Source organism: Rousettus aegyptiacus, unplaced genomic scaffold (genome assembly GCF_014176215.1).
Source record: "Rousettus aegyptiacus isolate mRouAeg1 unplaced genomic scaffold, mRouAeg1.p scaffold_m13_p_12, whole genome shotgun sequence".
Classification (NCBI taxonomy): domain Eukaryota; kingdom Metazoa; phylum Chordata; class Mammalia; order Chiroptera; family Pteropodidae; genus Rousettus; species Rousettus aegyptiacus.
In genome coordinates this window covers 48,365,774-48,384,109 of record NW_023416287.1, presented here as the reverse complement: position 1 = coordinate 48,384,109, position 18,336 = coordinate 48,365,774, and the positions used below count along the sequence as shown (strand labels likewise).

The 18,336-nt window shown below is 36.4% G+C and overlaps 1 protein-coding gene across 2 annotated transcripts in view; it reads left to right on the top strand.

Annotated features, from left to right (window-relative positions):
* RALBP1 (ralA binding protein 1) overlaps positions 1-17,175 on the top strand; it is a 48,844-nt gene extending 31,669 nt beyond the window's left edge. Inside the window, exons 4-10 of one of the 2 annotated variants that reach the window (XM_016120977.2) lie at positions 2,231-2,580; positions 3,972-4,133; positions 5,168-5,299; positions 8,499-8,582; positions 13,657-13,778; positions 14,052-14,175; positions 15,239-17,175. In XM_016120977.2, coding sequence (XP_015976463.1) covers positions 2,231-2,580; positions 3,972-4,133; positions 5,168-5,299; positions 8,499-8,582; positions 13,657-13,778; positions 14,052-14,175; positions 15,239-15,505 — 1,241 coding nt within the window. In that variant the 3' untranslated portion in view covers positions 15,506-17,175. Of the gene's footprint in view, positions 1-2,230; positions 2,581-3,971; positions 4,134-5,167; positions 5,300-8,498; positions 8,607-13,656; positions 13,779-14,051; positions 14,176-15,238 lie in introns of both variants that reach the window. The other variant, XM_016120975.2, reaches the window with a different exon arrangement.
* Positions 17,176-18,336: the final 1,161 nt, after the last annotated feature.

Here is an 18,336-nt window from a genome sequence, read left to right as displayed (position 1 = left end):
TTCTTACGAAGCAGTATGACTTTTTTGTTGGTACAGGATGCAAGTCCTGACTGGTGGCAGCACATGTTCTAAGTCATTACGTTCCCAAGATTCAGTTTCTTGGTACTAAAGATTTTATGTAATTCATTGTTGGTCACACACAATTTCATGATGAGGTGGTCACACATATTTAGAACATATAAAGAAATTAGACTTAGTTTTTACATTTAATTGCTTCATACACAGTTTTAGAAGGTAGATTTGATGTTTAAGCTTTGTTGAGAAAGGGCAGGCATTTTTGATAATTGGAGAAATCTTTACATAATTCCATAGATAACATGTTATCATTTAAGAGAATTTTGGCTAAAATAATATTTAATGCAAAATAAACAAATATGAAACAATTTGAATTTATAGCTCCTTACTAACATGACTTTTAAGACTAATTTATGATGAACTGATTTATATTAGACAGTACTAATATAAGCTGTTTCTCTTACATGATTTTGATAAGCAAGAAGAAATTGTAAGTGTAAGTTTCTGAAGAGTTTCTACAGCTTTCTTCAAAAAATTATTTTGTTTTTGACCTCTTTTTGATTTTGTATTCTTATGGAGAGCCAAAGTTGCAGAACTTCTCTTTGTGTCAAAGCATTCAACCTGATCATTAACTCCTGGAGGTTGAGCTCCTGCTTTGATCAATTTTTTATCTTATTTTTTTAAGCTCTGGCAGTATGCTGTATTCAGCATGCTATGGACTACAGAATTTGTGGTTGTGACTTTTTGAATGCTAATAGTATTGTTTTCTGCTGAAAGTTTTGGTTCTCACTTATGCATATATAAGTTCTAGTTTTAAAACTAATATATCATTTTACATGTGTTCTTTCTCTACCTGGAATATTTTATTTGAAGTGTCCAGTTTTTGAAGGGAAAACATTTTGATAGCAACATATATTCTCATTGTTCATTTGTGCAATTTTCTAGGTAGGCATTGTTGGGGGAAAAATTAGATATGTGTAAAATATATATACGAGAGAGAAGAGGTCTTTGCCAAGAATTTCAACTAAAGTTATCACCGTGTTTCACTCATATTGTCATAATATGAAAATGAGAATTGTCGAACTTTTCTGTCTCAAAGATTATATAAAAATAAGATCATGTTATTATTTTTGTATTTGGAGTTATTGATTTTGTTTTGTCAGTGCTGGATGAAATACAAATTTATTGTAATGCTATTGAAAGATTTTCACATAAAATAATGCTGAAGCCCAGAGAGGTAAGCATTGTTGATTGTAAGATGCTGTTGAGGTCGGACAACACTTGAGTATTCGATTACCATTACAGCATTTACCATTACAGTCTCTCAGCCTTAAGTTGTGGCTTGTTTTCAAATAATTGGCCTAAAGTTTTAATTATTGAAAACAACAGAAAGCTCTCTTGTACTCTTAAGAGTAGTCCTTGTCACTGAATTATGTCACTTAAATGCAGATTGGACTAGAGACTTAAAAACATAATGTTTGAAAAACATTCATTTTGTGTATGTTTCTGTCCAGTAAAAGAAAAAAAAACAATTTGATTTTAGAAACCCAAATTTTACTGTTTTTTTGTTGCAGCTCTGTTCCAGGTTACGAAAACATGTAAAGAATTCAAACTTAAAAATGGAAATTAGGTGGGGATTATTTAATGGAGAACAATTTTCAACAAATTTGTTTATATAGTGAACTCACCTTTTGCATTTGAGATACAATTTTTACTTGTAAAAAAAGTAATTACCCACAACTTTTTGGAACATGTTTATGTATACTGAATTGCATTTTATGTTGTCAGTCTTGTGACTAGTTAGAAAAAACAGTTGGCTGCCTGTGTAGAGCAAGACTTATGCTTAGGTTGTAGTTTAGTGTTTGCCTGAATTTTGACTTATCTTTAAATTAAAAACAGTTGTTTTTCCTGAGTCAGTTGACATATTTGCTTAATATGTTTATGGTTGCTATAACTTTTGTTCTTAATATTGAGTTTTTCCATTTTCATTTAGCTTTTGGTTAAATTCACCCACAAAGTGTAGTCTTTTTTATTATCTTGTTTACAGAGGAATTGCGTGAACCTTGTATAGATAAATACTTCATAACTGGAGGTTTACTATTGTCAGATTGGCTTTTCTCAGATCTTTCCGCAGGGGTGGGTACAGTGATGAAGAAAGCTGTTTGATTTTTTCTCTCTCGATATTCTCTTTCTCTCTGAATTTGAATGTTTTAAGGAATTAAATCAAAAGTGGATGAGCTGAAAGCAGCCTATGACAGAGAGGAGTCTCCAAATTTGGAAGAATATGAGCCCAACACTGTAGCCAGTTTGCTGAAGCAGTATTTGCGAGACCTTCCGGAAAATCTGCTTACCAAAGAGCTTATGCCTCGCTTTGAAGAGGCTTGTGGGAGGAGTACAGAAAGTGAGAAAGTACAGGAGTTCCAGCGCTTACTGAAAGAGCTGCCAGAATGTAACCATCTTCTGATTTCTTGGCTGATTGTGCACATGGATCATGTTATCACAAAGGAGCTGGAAACAAAAATGAACATACAGAACATTTCTATAGTGCTCAGTCCAACTGTTCAGGTACATGTGCCCTCTGATGCCAGCCCTGGGGAGTTCGGGGAACATTTTTGTTGCTGAGTTGCATACAAAGCAATTAACCAGTGAAAGTACATAAGGGTTTAGCTTGCGTATTGGTCTTTTTTTTTTTTTTTTTTCACACTGTGGACAGTGTCAACATATAGGATGATGAGCATATTTGCCTGTTAGCTTGTTGCTATGTAATATGAATATTGTACAGTCTTTGGTGTGGGTTTCTAAACCAGTTCATGGTGATGGTGGTCTGTCATTAGAGGAAGAGCCCATGTTACCTGCAGTTACAGAGATCACTATAGAATTTTAAAGATTTCAATTATTTCTTCAAATAGCATTATTGCTTAATTATATCATACACACATATCAGACTTGGGCTCAAAGAGACCTAACATTCATTTGGTCAGGCATTTAACCTGAGGATTTCAATCATCAAGATAGATCCTAGAGAAGCATTTTGTAGAAACTTAATCTGAGGGGACATTTCAGGGAATTGGATAGTGTGTTAATTGCTGTTTCTTTATAACAAAAGTACTTGACCTTCATTTATTGCTGCTCAATTGGTACTAACATAGACATGTGTTTTCCTTTAACTAGAGTTATTGATATTTTACTTAGGCCATACACAAAAGGTGAAAAGAAATGATGGTTATATTTTTTAAGCCTTTTTGGCCAATATACTGTGTTGTCAGTCATTGTCTAACACAGTGTGAAAGAGTGTATTTTCTTTTACTAAAGATTTTGTCATTGTTCATTGATTATATTTTGGAAGCAAATATTTCTCATATTTAATTGTGATCATTCATATTAGTCAGAATTTGGTAAATATTACATTGTTATTTAATATTACTACATTAGGGTTGATAGTATCATAGAAGATTTAAGTGTGTTGTAAGGATAAGTTTTAGGTAGAAAATAATTTCTTTTATTAGCTTTCAGCTAACCTAATGTCCTGATCTCCTAGCATGTGAACATCATATTTAAACACTGGCTGTGCAAATTTGCCTAGAAGGCATTTGTTTCTGGAGTGAGGGTTCAAACTCTCAGTCAGTTTACAACTGCAGGTGCTCTTGCTTACTTCACATTCCTTCATATTCAACAGATCAGGGTGTGTGTGTTAAAAGGTCTCAAAATGACTTCGGGGGAAAAAAAAAGCTTTTTAAAATCAGTTAATATTATAGTGCTAAGAAAGAACAAATTGAAGCTCATCAGCTTCTATAGCCTTTTCAATTCCTTACAGTGCTTGAGTACCTTTTAAATTATACTTTTCCATTCTCTTAAAATTGTCCGCTAATTAACAAAGCATGTCTAGACACAAATGAAATGATGAAATAAAATAATTTTAATAGTTTTCTTGTAAATCTTTTTATTTTTTTTCTTAGATTAGCAATCGCGTCCTATATGTGTTTTTCACACATGTGCAAGAGCTCTTTGGAAATGTGATATTAAAGCAAGTCACAAAACCTCTTCGTTGGTCTAACATGGCCACTATGCCTACACTGCCAGAAACGCAGGAGAACATCAAGGAGGAGATCAGAAGACAGGTATATGAGCTCAGCCTGTGCTTTACCCCTAAAGAACCAGCCTTTGCTCTGACCCTTTTGGAGACTGATGATGATAATTATGAAGAACTCTTGTTCATTGAGTACTTTCTCAAGTGTGCCTGGAGCTATATTTGGCACATTCTTCACGGCACACTGAAGCCAGAAATTTTTATCTGGCACTGTTAACAAACCAGTTAAGTCAGAATATGATGGTAGAGGGAGCACAGGTTTTAAAATCAAAAGGCTGGCTTTAAATTTTCGCTCTGCTTCTAATTGGCTGATTTAAGCAAATCACTTAACCTACTTAAGCCTCATTGATCCCATTTTAAAATGGACCCTTTCCAGATTTGATGTGAAGATTACAATATATGAGATCACGCATTAAAGATGCTCAGCATGGTGTTATAAGCATTCCAAAAATGCAAGCTTATCCGAACAGGATCGCTATTATTGGCCATATTTTACAGATAAGAATACTGAAATTTTGAATAACTTACTGTGTCACATGGTTTCTAAACTGTAGCACCAGGATTTGATCCTGGATCAAATGCTTTTCTACTGTACTAATTTGGTAGAAGGAAACAGTGCCATTTGGGTGTGTGTGTGTGTGTGTTTTTGGCAAGATGAATAAGAAATTCAGGACTAAGAAATTTACTTTTTCGCATTTAAACAAATTTTTTTACTAATCAAATGATATTTTTTAATGATATTTGATTATTATTATGTCTTGCATACACGTTATGAAATTCCTATTTGCTTTTCTTCCTTTTATCTTCTCTGATTAGTTGATGGTTTGTTGGGGAAAGGGATGTAAATTCACTTCTGTTGAACTGATGTAAATTAATGAGAACCCAATGCCCAGGAAAAACAAATAAGAATGATTTTTTCAGTTATATTCTTATAAAAAATAATCTGGGCTATTCCTTTACTGATCATTGAAAAATAGTTTATTCTACATCTTTAGAAGCTGCATGGTTTATTTTAAGGTGGTAAGACATGGGATACTACTCAGTGTGTGGTATATTGTTTTCTAGGAGTTTCTTTTGAATTGTTTACATAGAGATCTACAAGGTGGGATAAAGGATTTATCTAAAGAAGAAAGATTATGGGAGGTACAAAGAATTTTGACAGCCCTCAAAAGAAAACTGAGAGAAGCTAAAAGACAGGTGAGTAAATTTATTACTTGAGTATATCATGTCTATAACAAAATATAAGGTGAATGTGCTCGAATTTTTATATATGCTTTTAAATTATTTCTTTTAAAAATGCAACATGTAAAGGTCTCTGGAAGTGAAATTCCCTGTTAGGAAATTTATTCATTCAGATGTTCCCAGTTCTGGATTATTGATCCTTTATCTTGGTTATCGGGGAAACATTTTGTTTAAACAAACTATTTTACTGAAAGATGTTTTGTCCTTTCCTGCTTAACCATACCTGTAAACAGCTTTCTAAGCATGAGAAGCAGTTGGAGAGTGATACTTCAGAGACTGCTGGGGAATTTGAGTTAGCTTTTTGGAAACACATGGAGGTACTGAAGATCAGGAGGAATTTTCTTTACCTAGTAATAGGAAGAGTGGCATGTGACTTCTGATAAGTTTGGGGTACACGAGTCACACTTTTAGTGTATGTTGCTTGACTCTGGGACTTTGAGTTTCCCAGCCACACCAAGGATAGTTCCCAAATCCCTGGACCCTCTAACAGCCCCATGTGCAGATTCAATGGCAGAATCCAAATAGCACTTCCAAGGAACATTGGCTAGTGTTTGTCAGACTAGGAGAGCATGATTGATAGTTGGTCACCATTGTGGCTATGACAAGAGACAAAGACAACCCATATACTTCTGTTGCTTTGAGGTTAGAGATTTGCCCTTATGTAGAGGATGGCTTTACCAGAAAGGAAACATTCATGAGATTCTTATGCAAGCACTCCAGGACTAGCAGAAACCCTCTGTGTGTACTTCTTACTCCTTTTCTCCTGTTTACCAGATTATCTTTTTATTTTGTTTCCTCCACCTGTTGTTGTTGTTGTTATTCATTCCCTTCATGATTCAACCTGGAATTGAGTTTTAGACTGACCAACCAGGCTTCATGGTTATAATTGTTAACCATGTAGCATTGCCCATGAGCCTTTAATTGAAGGGTCTCTGATCTAGGACAGGGCTAATGTAGGTTTGGCTTTCATTTCCCTTGCTTCTACATCTCTTTCAGATAAAAGAATTATGACATAACAAACCAGAGCCAAAAACATTATTGCTTTACCAGTTTTTTTGATGTTATCTTTTCATGCCTGGTCCTTAATTCACAAAATACTTAACAGGTTTTATCAAGTGGTTTTTAACTTTTAGGAATAAATGACTTTTAAAGGTAGAAATAAATTCATTATATTAACAGACTAAAAAATAAGAAAAATCCCACTTGTTAGAATAGCTGTTATCAACGGACAAGTAATAATAAATGTTGGAGAGGATGCAGAGAAAAAGGAACCCTCATACACTGCTGGTGGAACTACAAATTGGTACAGCCACTATGGAAAACAGTATGGAAGTTCCTCGAAAAACTAAGAATTGATCTACCATATGATCCAGCAATCCCTCTTCTGACTTGAAAACCCATATCCGAAAAGATGTTTGCACACCGATGTTCATAGCAGCATTATTCACAGTGGCCAGGACATGGAAGCAACCAAAGTGTCCTATGATAAATGATTGGCTAAAGAAGCTGTAGTACATATATGCAATGGAATATTACTCAGCCATAAGAAGAGATGAAATAACTGCTATTTGTGACAACCTGGATGGACCTCAAGATAATCGTACTAAGCTAGACAGAAAAAGTTGAAAATCACATGATATCACTTACATGTGGGATATAAACCTAAAAACAGCAAACAAGGTCAAAGAAACAGACCAGACCCATGGACATGGACAGTAGACTAGTGGTTACCAGAGGGTGGGGTGGGAGAGGGGAGGAGAGAGGTAGATGGTGTAAAAGGGGTCAAATATGTAGTGACAGAAGGAAATCTAACTATGGGAGGGAACACACAATGCAATATATATATGCCTTACTGTTAAATTGTACAGCTGAAACTTACGGGATTTTGTTAACCAATGTCACCATAAAAAAAGGAAGAAAAACCACACGATCGCATCAGTGATCACATTTGGCAGAATTCAACACTTATTCTTGATAAAAACTCTCAGCACACAACTTTCTTAACCTGATAAAGGGTACATGCAAAAAAAAATCTATGGTTAATATACTCAATGATAATAGTCTAAATGCTTTCCCCTAAATTGGGTGTACAAGGCAGAGGTATATCTGCTCTTACTATTTCTATTCAACACTGTACTGAGAGGTTTGTTTTAGCCAGGACAATAAAGCAAGGGGGAAAAAATGCATACAGATTGGACAGAAATAAGTCTCTATGTAGATGAAATTATTGCCTACATATAAAATCATAAAGTATCTGTAAAAAAACTAAGAAGTGAATTTAACAAGGTTGTAGGATATATAGATATACAGAAGTCTATTGTATTTCTGTATATTTGCAATGAACAACTAGTTATTGAACCTAAAAAAAAAAAAATGGAGTGATATATCTCAATATTAAGATGTTTGTTTTCTCAAATTGATCTGTGGATTCAGTCCCAGTTAAAGTCTAAACAGGTAGTTTTTGTAGCAGTTAATGTTTTTTGAAATTTTTGTGGAAATACAAATGACCTAGAATAGTATAAGCAATTTTGAAAAGGAACAACATTTCAGGACTCATACTACCTGATTTTAAGACTTATTATAAATCTACAGTAATCAAGGATAGACATGTAGAATAGACTGTCCAGAAATAGACTCACGTATATAAGGGCAGTTAATTTCAACAAAGGTGTTCATTGATTTAGCTGATTTGAAACTCAAGAAGAGGCAAAACTATAGCAGTAGAAAACAGGTCAGTGGTTGCAGGGGCCAGCAGATGATGGAAGAGCCCAAGTATCTTGTGTGGTGATGAATCATAATTGTGGTGATTACTTGACTGTATACATCTGTCAAAACTAATTGAGTTGTAGCCTTAAAATCAACCCCCTCAGAAAAAAGTATCACAGGAGATCATTTATGTGGAAGGGTTCTGGAAATGGTGAGCACATTAGCCAGAATTGCACATTTCACAGTGTAGCCACAGACTAAGATCCACATATTTTTTTTAGCCTGGTTAACAAATGCCTGTCCAGATGGTTCATCTGTTAATGTTATTTTTTTCAGTTTTAGGAAACAGGAAGGAAACTTTAGAATGGTGATGGTGTGAGTTTTTTGAATATGTATTACATATAGGCTGACCAGTTATGTTTTTTTTTTCATTTGTCTTACTTGACAGGAGTGTGAAACCAAGATTGCACAAGAGATAGCCAGTCTTTCAAAAGAGGATGTTTCCAAAGAAGAAATGAATGAAAATGAAGAGGTTATAAATATTCTTCTTGCCCAGGCAGGCTAAACTCTTTTTCTCTATTTTGCAAGCTGCTGCATTTTTAAAAATAAGTATTGTATATATTTAAGGTGTACAACAGGATGATTGCTATACCTGTACATCGTGAAATGATTACTGTAGTTGGGCTAATTGACATTATCTCCTTTTTCTTTTGTGATGAGAGCACCTGAAACCTATTCTCTTAGCATATTTCCAGTATTCAGTACAGTATTATTAACTATAATCATCACATCTGTATATTTGATCTCTAGACTTACTCATCCTATATTATTGCAACCTTGTAGCTTTTGATCAACATCTCCCCATTTCCCCCACCTCTCAGTCAGCCTCTGTTAACCACCTTTCTACTCTGTTTTCTATGGGCTTGACTTTTTTTTTAAGATTCCACATGTAAGTGAGATTGTACAATATTTGTCTTTCTCTCTTGCTCATTGTACTTAGCATAATGTCCTCCAGGTTCATCCATGCTATAAATGACCGAATTTCCTTCTTTCTCATGGCTGAATGTGTGTGTGTGTGTGTGTGCGCGCGCGCATGCACGCGCGCACATACACACCAACATCTTTATCCATTCATTTGTTGATGATTGGGTTATTTTCATATTTTGACTCTTGCGAATAATGTTACAATGAACACAGGATTATGACTGTTACATTTTTATTTTTTGAGGAATCTCCTCATTGTTTTCCATAGTGGCTATACCAATTTACATTCCCACCAGCAGTATACAAGGGCTCCTTTTCTCTACATCCTTGCCGACACTTGTTATTTTTTGTTTTTTGATAATAGCTATCCTAGCAGGTGTGAGTTGATACATCATTGTGGTTTTGACTTGAATTTCCCTGATGATTAGCAACATTAAACATCTTTTCATATATCTTTTAGTGATTTGTATCTCTTCTTTTGAGAAATGTTTATTAGGCTTTTTGCCCATTTTTAATTGGGTTTTTTTTTTTTTTCTTGCTATTGAGTTATTTGGGTCCCTTATATATTTTGGACATTAAACCTTTAGCAGATGTATGGTTGGCAGATACTTTCTCCCATTCTATAGGTTTTCTTTTTACTCTGTCAAGTGTTTCTTTTGCTGTGTAGAAGCTTTTTAGTCTGATGCAATTCTGTTTGTCTATTTTTGCTTTTGTTGTCCTGTGTTGTTGGGGTCCTATCCAAAAAAAACTTATTGTCCAGGCAATGTCAAAGAACTTTTTCCCCATGTTTCTTTTAATAGTTTAATGGTTTAAATCTTTAATCAGTTTTGAGTTGATTTTTTTTTTTTATAAATGGAGTGAGAGGGTCCAGTTTTCATTCTTTTGCACATGAAAAACTAATTTACCAACATCATTTATAGAAGAGACTGTTTTTTTTTTCTCCATTGAGTGTTTTCGCAACTCTAGTAAATATCAGTTGACTATAAATGTATGGATTTATTTCTGGGCTCTCTATTCTACTCCATTGGTCTATATGTCTGTTTATATGCCTATACCATACTGTTTTGGTTATTATAGCTATCTGATGTATTTTGAAATCAGGTAATGTGATGCCTTCAATATTTTCATTTTGTTCAAGATTGCTTTGACGATCAGTCTTTTGTGGTTCTAATATGAATTCTAGGATTTTTTTTCTATTTCTATAAAAAACATTAGAATTTTGATGGAGATTCCATTGAATTTACAGATTGCTTTGGGTATTTTAACAATATTATTTCTTCTGATCTATGAACATCGGACATCTTTCCATTTATTTGTATCATCTTCAATTTCATCAGTGTTTTATAGATTCAGTGTATAGTGTTGTAGATCTTTCCCCTCTTTAAATTTATTCTGAGTCATTTCGATGCTATCGTAAATGGAATTGTTTTCTTACTTACTTTTTCAGATAGTTTGTTGTTAGTATATAGAAATGCAACTGATTTTTTAATGTTGATTTTATATCCTGCAACTATGCTCGTTTATTAGTTCTAACGGTTATTTGTTGAAGTCATTAGGATTTTCTATATATGAGATCATGTCATCCGCAAACATGATTTTACTTCTTTCCAATTTGGATACCTTTTCTTTTTCTTGTCTAATTACTCTGGCTGGGACTTCTGTTTCTATATTGAATAGAAGTGGTTAGAGTGGGCATCATTGTCTTGTTCATGATCTTAGCAGAAACGCTTTCAACTTTGTTCTGTTGAATATGATGTTATCTGTGGCCTTGTCATTTATGGCCTTTATGATGTAGACATATGTTTCTTTCGTATCCACTTTTTTTTTTTTAATCATGAAAAGATATTCAATTATGTCAAATGCTTTTTTGCATTTATCGAAATGATCATATGATTTTATCCTTCATTCTGTAATGTGTCACATTTTATTTGAGTATGTCGAACCATCCTTGCATCTCAGAGATAAATCCCACTTGATTGGGGTGTATCCGGGTATATCTTTTTAATATGTCGAATTTGGTTTTCTGGTATGTTGTTAAGGATTTTTGCATCTATGTTCATCAGAGATATTGGCCTATAATTTTCTTGTATTTCCTTGCCTGGCTCTGATATGAGGGTAATGCTGGCCTCGTAAAATGAGTTTGGGAGTGTTCCCTCTCTTTAGTTTTCTGGAAGAGTTTGAGAAGGAATGGCATTACTTCTTCATTAAATGTTTGGTAAAATTCCCTTATGAAGCCATGTGGTCCAGATCTTTTGTTGGTTGGGAGATTTTTGATTATTGATTTAATCCCATTATTAGTCTGTTCAGATTTTCTGTTTCTTCATGATTCAGTCTTGGTCAGTTGTATGTTTCTAAGAATTTATCCATTTCTTCTAGGTTACCCAAATTTGTTGGTGTATAAATGTTAATAGTAGTCTCTTATAATCCTTTGGATTTCTGTGGTATCAGTTGTAATGTTTCCTCTTTCATTTGTAATTTTATTTTTTCGAATCTTCTCTAAAGATTTGTCAGTTTTACTTTCTCCAACAACTCCTGGTTTTATTGGTCTTTTTGTATGTTTTTTATAAAGTCTCCATATATTTCTGCTGATATATATTAATTACTTCTTTATGCTAATTTTGGGTTTAGTTTTTTCTTTTTCTAGTTCCTTGAGGTATAAAGATAGGTTGTTTATTTGAAAGTTTTTTTTTCTTAATGTAGACATTTATCACTATATACTTCCCTCTTTGAACTGCTTTTGCTACATCTGATAGGTTTTGGAATGTTGTGTTTTCATTTTAATTTGTATCAAGATATTATTTTCTTCTTTGACCCATTGTTTAGGAGAGTGTTGCAAGATTCTTTGTGGTCATTATATTTTAATTTGAGCATTTGAACTACAGAGATGTCTTTTACCAAACTTGTAAGATGATTTTGAGGTTTTAGAGGGACTCTGCCTGTTGTTTGGCCCTACATTTATGTGATGTTTGCCTAAATGTTCAACTGGAGAAAGAAACTATTTTCTACTGAATGAATGCATTTTACTGGACACTGTTCTACATGTTTTACTTAATTCATTTCATCCACACAGGTCTGAGATTGGTATTTTTCCTAATTTACAGATGGATGGTACTTGTTCCATATTGAGATATGACTTTAAAAAATATTTAAAACATATTCTTCCTGACATCACAAAGTTTGGATGATAATATGGATAAACCCGGAGGAGATTATGCTAAATAAAATAAGCCAAACAGAGAAAGACAAATTTTGTATAAAATGTAACAATACGGATTTTAACTGATAGTTGTTGCTAATAGCACCTTTTAGATATTTTGATTTTATTCTTTGCAGGTGAAGTTGTTGGAGATGAATTGTTTTATTTTCTTACATTGATTTGACAAATTGCTCTTGAGTATCTACTGTAGTCTAGGAACAGAGCCGAAAATGAAATCTTTACTTCCTTTCTGAGCTTCTCAAGTCAATATTACTCTGTTCTGGAAATTCCCAGAGTTTAGGGAAAAGGAATGAAAGTTTAGGCTCTGTGTGTTCTTCCAGAGACTCATGCATGTGGGATACCTAAAGCCTACCGAGTTTCAGTCCTTTTCTGTCACTTCTGAAAAATATTATTTTGCCTAGCAGGGGTATATAACTCTTTTCCCCTGAAGAGAGAATGAAGTCCCAGATTATGTCTTTATTTCAGAATGTTTCGGTCTGATGTTTCTTGGGCCATAAACATGTCTGTGTTTGGAAACACATGAGGAACATTGCATATTATATCTCTGAGAGATTCTTCATGCATACTGGGGGCTTTAAGTGGTTTACTTTAGAACTTGACCATAGTGTCTTTCAGGTTTGATCACAGGTATTTATTGCCCTCTTGGTACCTATTATTTAGAAATAAATGCTGTAGCTCTGTCTACCTCTAGCTCCTCATTCCTGTAGCCTTACACCTATTACCACCTAAGTTTTGTCGATATTGGTTCTTTATGTTGGAGGGCCTAGGTCTTGGGCAGATAGGGATTTTTCCCCTTGGGTGATCCTGTCAGTTTTAGAAATGCATATTCTGTTAAAGCAGAATATTTATTGTTTAAATATTATCTCTGGGGACATGGGTTGTAGAAGGCAGTGGCTTGTGAGGAGAAAATTTTTTTTTCTGTGAACACCTTTCCTTCATTAGATCTGCTCTGAGGTGATGTTGACACCATCTCCTGGGTCCTCTTTTTCTTGATGATGCTATCAGAAACACCTTGGCCCTAGAACAGACATTCTCTTTTACTGAGTTGTGGGAAAGCACTCAGAAACAATTGAGAAGCAAAAACTTGAACTTCGGCTTTGTGCCCGGTATGCTAGCCTCATGGAAAGCCTTTGCAAAATAAGAACATGGGGCTCCTATTTGGCATCTTATGTCCTGAGAAAAATCTGGTCATTTTTCCCAAATAACTTAGTTAACCTTTTTCAAAGAAATCTTTTCTTGACAATAATAAAACAGGATATTTCTCGCATGTTACAACAAGCTTCCCATAACTTATGTATTATGTGTATGGGACTAAAGAATTCCGGGCAACATAGGAGACCCTCCAAAAGTGACATTTCTTAGACTCCTACTCTCAAAGGTGTTTATACCACGATCATTATTTTAGGAGAATGAAATCCTGACTGAACAGGAGGAGCTTCTAGCCATGGAGCAATTTCTGCGCCGACAGATCGCCTCAGAAAAAGAAGAGATTGAACGCCTCAGAGCTGAGATTGCTGAAATTCAGAGGTAAAGGAAAGCCAAGGGTTTTGAAATTTCCAAGAATGTTTACTTAAATATAAGCATAATTGTTTCAGCTCTCAGACTTTCATATAAAAGAATTAGGCATGCAAAGTTAACCATCTTTAAATTTCTTATTTATTAACTGTTAAGAATGGTGTTATATTGAGTATATTGAGTAGACTAATGAAAACTCAGTAAATCTTAAAGAAGGGAGATAACAGACAAACACACCTTTCTCTACTTATTTGTAAAGTTTTTCTTGACCTCTCACCCTTAAAGTCGTCAGCAACATGGCCGAAGTGAAACTGAGGAATACTCCTCTGAAAGTGAAAGTGAGAGTGAAGACGAAGAGGAGCTTCAGATCATCTTGGAAGATTTACAGAGACAGAATGAAGAGTTAGAAGTAAGTTTTTGGGGAAAATAACCAAAAATCACACTAACTTCTAGAAAGTGGTAGCGACTACATTATTTCCCCTTAGAAGTTTTCTTTATATTAAAATCCTAAGTAGGAGAACAGATACCAGAATTGTAGTACTTGGGATACAGGCTCAGCTACTGTAACAAAGAGAATACTCTTGTGGTTTGAACAAGGTAGTTACATCTCTTGTCTAGCAGACATCCAGGCTGGCCATCTTCCATGTGGGTTTTTTGCACTTGGGGTCCAAAGTGGCCGCTCTAAGTCTTCCTCCCTCTTATAAGCAGGAAGGGGAAAAAGGAATCAAGAAATGCCCAGTTGTCAGGGCCAAGCAGCACAGGAGGAACCCAGCACTTCCGCTCGTACCACGTTAGCAAAGGCTCAGTCACGTGGCCATAGCTAGCTGCAAGGGATGCTGGGAAATACAGGCTACATGGAAGTGCCACGTGAGGAGGACAGAGGGTGTGCTGTGCAGCCAGCTGCCTGCCAGGGAAGGAAGTCAGTGGGAGTTTGGGATTGGCTACTGATTTGTGTTATCGCAACTCTCCTGAGTGTAAATGATTTAGACCTCATAGTAGTTTTCTGTAGTTTTACTAAGCACAGTTCAGTTGTAAAATAATGCCTTTCACAAAAGAAAAAGTACATTCACTTTTGAGACAAATCTAGGATTTTATCTTGTCTCTAATTTCCTTCTCTAATTGCTACTAAAATCACCTTTATTTTTTATTTAAGGGCTGGTGAAGAGCCAGTTCAAAAATATAAATCTATTTTAAACACTAAAAAAATTAATTTATTAAGAATTGTCCTTGGATACATTTGCTTACTTTTTTTGTATTAAGGAGCAGAATTTATATTTTGAATTATATGCATTCTGGTTCAAGGTTGTGTATCTTATTTGCATATTCATGTTTATGTCTTCTATTTCACAACTAAATTGATTAAAATAAAATAGATTCTTATGTAGGATACCCTTGCTAACTGTTCTCTGCTCTTGAATCATTGTCATTTTGACCTGCTTGAGTGACAACGGCTCTTTCTGTCATTTCTGAAGATAAAGAACAATCATTTGAATCAAGCAATTCATGAAGAGCGAGAGGCCATCATCGAACTGCGTGTGCAGCTCCGCCTGCTGCAGCTGCAGAGAGCCAAGCCTGATGCCCAGGCACAGGATGAGGAGGAGCCCGAGAAACGTGGCGGTGCCATCCAGCCGCCTAAGGAATGCGCCCCAGAGACAAAAGCAACTAAAGAGCAGCCAAAGGCAAGCAAGGAGCAGGCCAAGCCCTCGCCGAGCAGAGACAGAAAGGAGACGCCCATCTGAGCATCCCGCGGGTCATGGAATCCTCCAGGACTAACAAGACCTGTGCATCTTACTGTAACCCCGAGAGTCAGAGTACATGACTCTGCTGTACATTCTGTAAAGATGTCTTTTCTTCTCAGAGACTCTTCCTTTCACACATAAGACTTTTCCGCGTCAGGCTCAGGTTACAGGGGAGGACAAAGCAGTGGATGCTTTGTGGGCTTGTAGGGGACAGATGAGTTTTCCAGATAGTCAGCTTATTTGAAGATTAATTTTCTTTGTTAACTTAAAATAACTATTTTAACTCTTGAGTGGCTTCTTTTTAAACCAAAAATCATCTTTGCTTTTTTATTACGGCAGAATCAGGATCTCTTTTTCTCGTTCAAGGGGAGGGACCAAACAAGGTAAATACTGTTCCTGCCTTGTGGCTCACCCCACAGTCTCACCCTCCAGGGTCACTGCTTACCTAGTCACTCTTGCTTGTGCCTTTTACACCTTTTTGGTGCAGATTATATCATGGGGAGCTGCCTCATATTTCCTGACTGGCCAGAATGGCTCTTATTGGGGTCACCTTTACCCACCCTTGTCACTCTCTCCTTTGACAGTCCTAAACCACAGTCCTTGAGCCTGAGTCACCAGAACGGCCTAATTGGTCAAATACAGAGCTGCCTGTGGAGCCTGCCTGCCAGATCTGGGGCTTTGTGGCCCAATGTGGAGGACGGGCCACTTCACTCTTGGCTCCTCCTGCTCCTTGCTGCTCGTGATCAGCAAATGCTTTTCACCGGGTTGGTGGAAGGTAGCACCTTGACCTAAGAAATCCACACAAAGCATCTGTTTCCCAAACTAGAGATCTTCGATGTCACTGACCTTCCATTAAAAAGAGGATGACTTAGATTGCTTGCTTGGGCTAGAATGTAAACGTCTCTTTGCCTGAATAAGCCATATATATGCTGTTAAACAAAAGTTTTCAATTATTCATATCGTCTCAATGAACCTGCTGATGGACTCCTAGTTGATGAGACTTAGCAATAGGAAAAAACCTTACCTTTTAATGGTAGCCGTGACCCCAACCCCGCTTTCTTGCTTTTGCCACTGCCCTGGCGGCCTGAGGCTTCTGGGAGGCCCGCTCTCAGGCACCTGCATTCAGTCATGCTCTGTCCGAATAAATGGCACCCTGAGGTAGGTCAGCTCTCATGGCTGTGAAGACAAACCACACAGTCAAGGTGATGGACCCCCTCCCCCCCGCCGAGGGCTCTGTCCTCTCCTTCTCCTAGTTAGTATTTATTTTCAGCACCTGTTTGATGCGGTTTTTATCCTCTACCTATTGCACTGTTGTGACTTGTTGGCCATTATTTGATTTTTGTACGAAAAAAAAGCTTTGTTATAGAAATCAGCATACTATTTTTTTAAATCTGGAGAGAAGATATTATGGTGACTGAAAATATGGTCAGGTGTCAAATATAAATGTATAAAAACCTTGCTGTCCTGTTGGTCATATTACTACATTCATTTTATATTTGCTCACAATATTGGAGGTTTCTTTTTTGTTTGTGTAAACTAATTTCTATCAAGGTGTCATGGATTTTTAAAATTTAGTATTTCATTACAGTTGTCTCAGTGTTGGTTAACTAATTTTTGTCAGGACCATTATTGATCAAGCAAATAAATTCAACAGCCATTTGAGAAAAAAATGCTTATTTTTGTACATATTTTTTCCTTTGAAATAAGGAGTCGGTTTAACATTTTAAGGTCCAAAAGTGAAAAAAAAGTGTTTTCATTCACTTCGTGCCCCTCACCTAGGCAGTTGGTGCCCACTCGCTGGCTGTGAGGGTGTGCAGCAGCCGTTCCCTGCCCCCTCCCAACCCTGCCACCACCCCCACCAGTGCCTGCCACTCAGCGAGCATGTATGCGCAGCCCAGGTGACCGCGGTTGGGTCTGCGACTTCTTCTGTGACGTCCTAGTTCCAAAGGAAAGTTTTGCCTTTCTAGCATGATGCGCAAATCAGCTGGCCTAACTTGGCAAAACAAGTGAGTTGATTATTACAGTTGCTTTCCTTAAGGGGATGGCAGGGTCTGTCAGGCAGATTACCTGGCTAGTGCTGATCAGGCAATTCATGAGTGACTGATTTTAAGATTCCATTTCTGGGAGAGCTGAAACTTAGGTTTGTTGACATGGAGCTTAGCATAAACAGGAAACAGGCTCAGAGTAGTAATGTGACCCACAGTGGTAGCTGTTGCCTGCATTGTTGCCACATATTCCTGAAACCAAGAGGGAATAAAGTGGTGCCTGGGTAGGCACCCTGGGCCCAGAAGTTCCAGTGAATTCAAAATAGGGGGACACTGGGGGGGAGTAAACAAGTATGACTTTCATCTGAACTGAAGCACTACAGCTCCAACAAAAGGCAGGAAACTGCTGAAAATTCCAGCTACAATTAGAGAAAGCAAGAGTGGTCTCTTTGTGAGGGTGTCTGTAGCCTTCTGTGAAAAAGTTTTACCAATAACTTTTCAGTTTCTCACATGGGGATAAAAAATATATATCATTTATTGTTATTGAGCCAATGACATCTGGGCCAGCCTTCAGAAGCAAGGAGCAACAGTATAGAAGGTATGGTAAGTTCTCTGGAATGAAACATTAACTCAGCCCCACTGGGCCACCCACACAAATGCACGACCAAAGGGTGACTCCAGGGATGAAGAATCCCAAGTAGAGTCACCCTGTATAGCAACCTGGGTTCAACCTTCTGAGAGGTTGGCCTTACTCTAGGATATGGTTCCCATGTGAATACACTCTGTTACATTTGAATTTCAGATCCAGTGAATAACGTTTGAGTATAAAGATGCCCACACAATCTA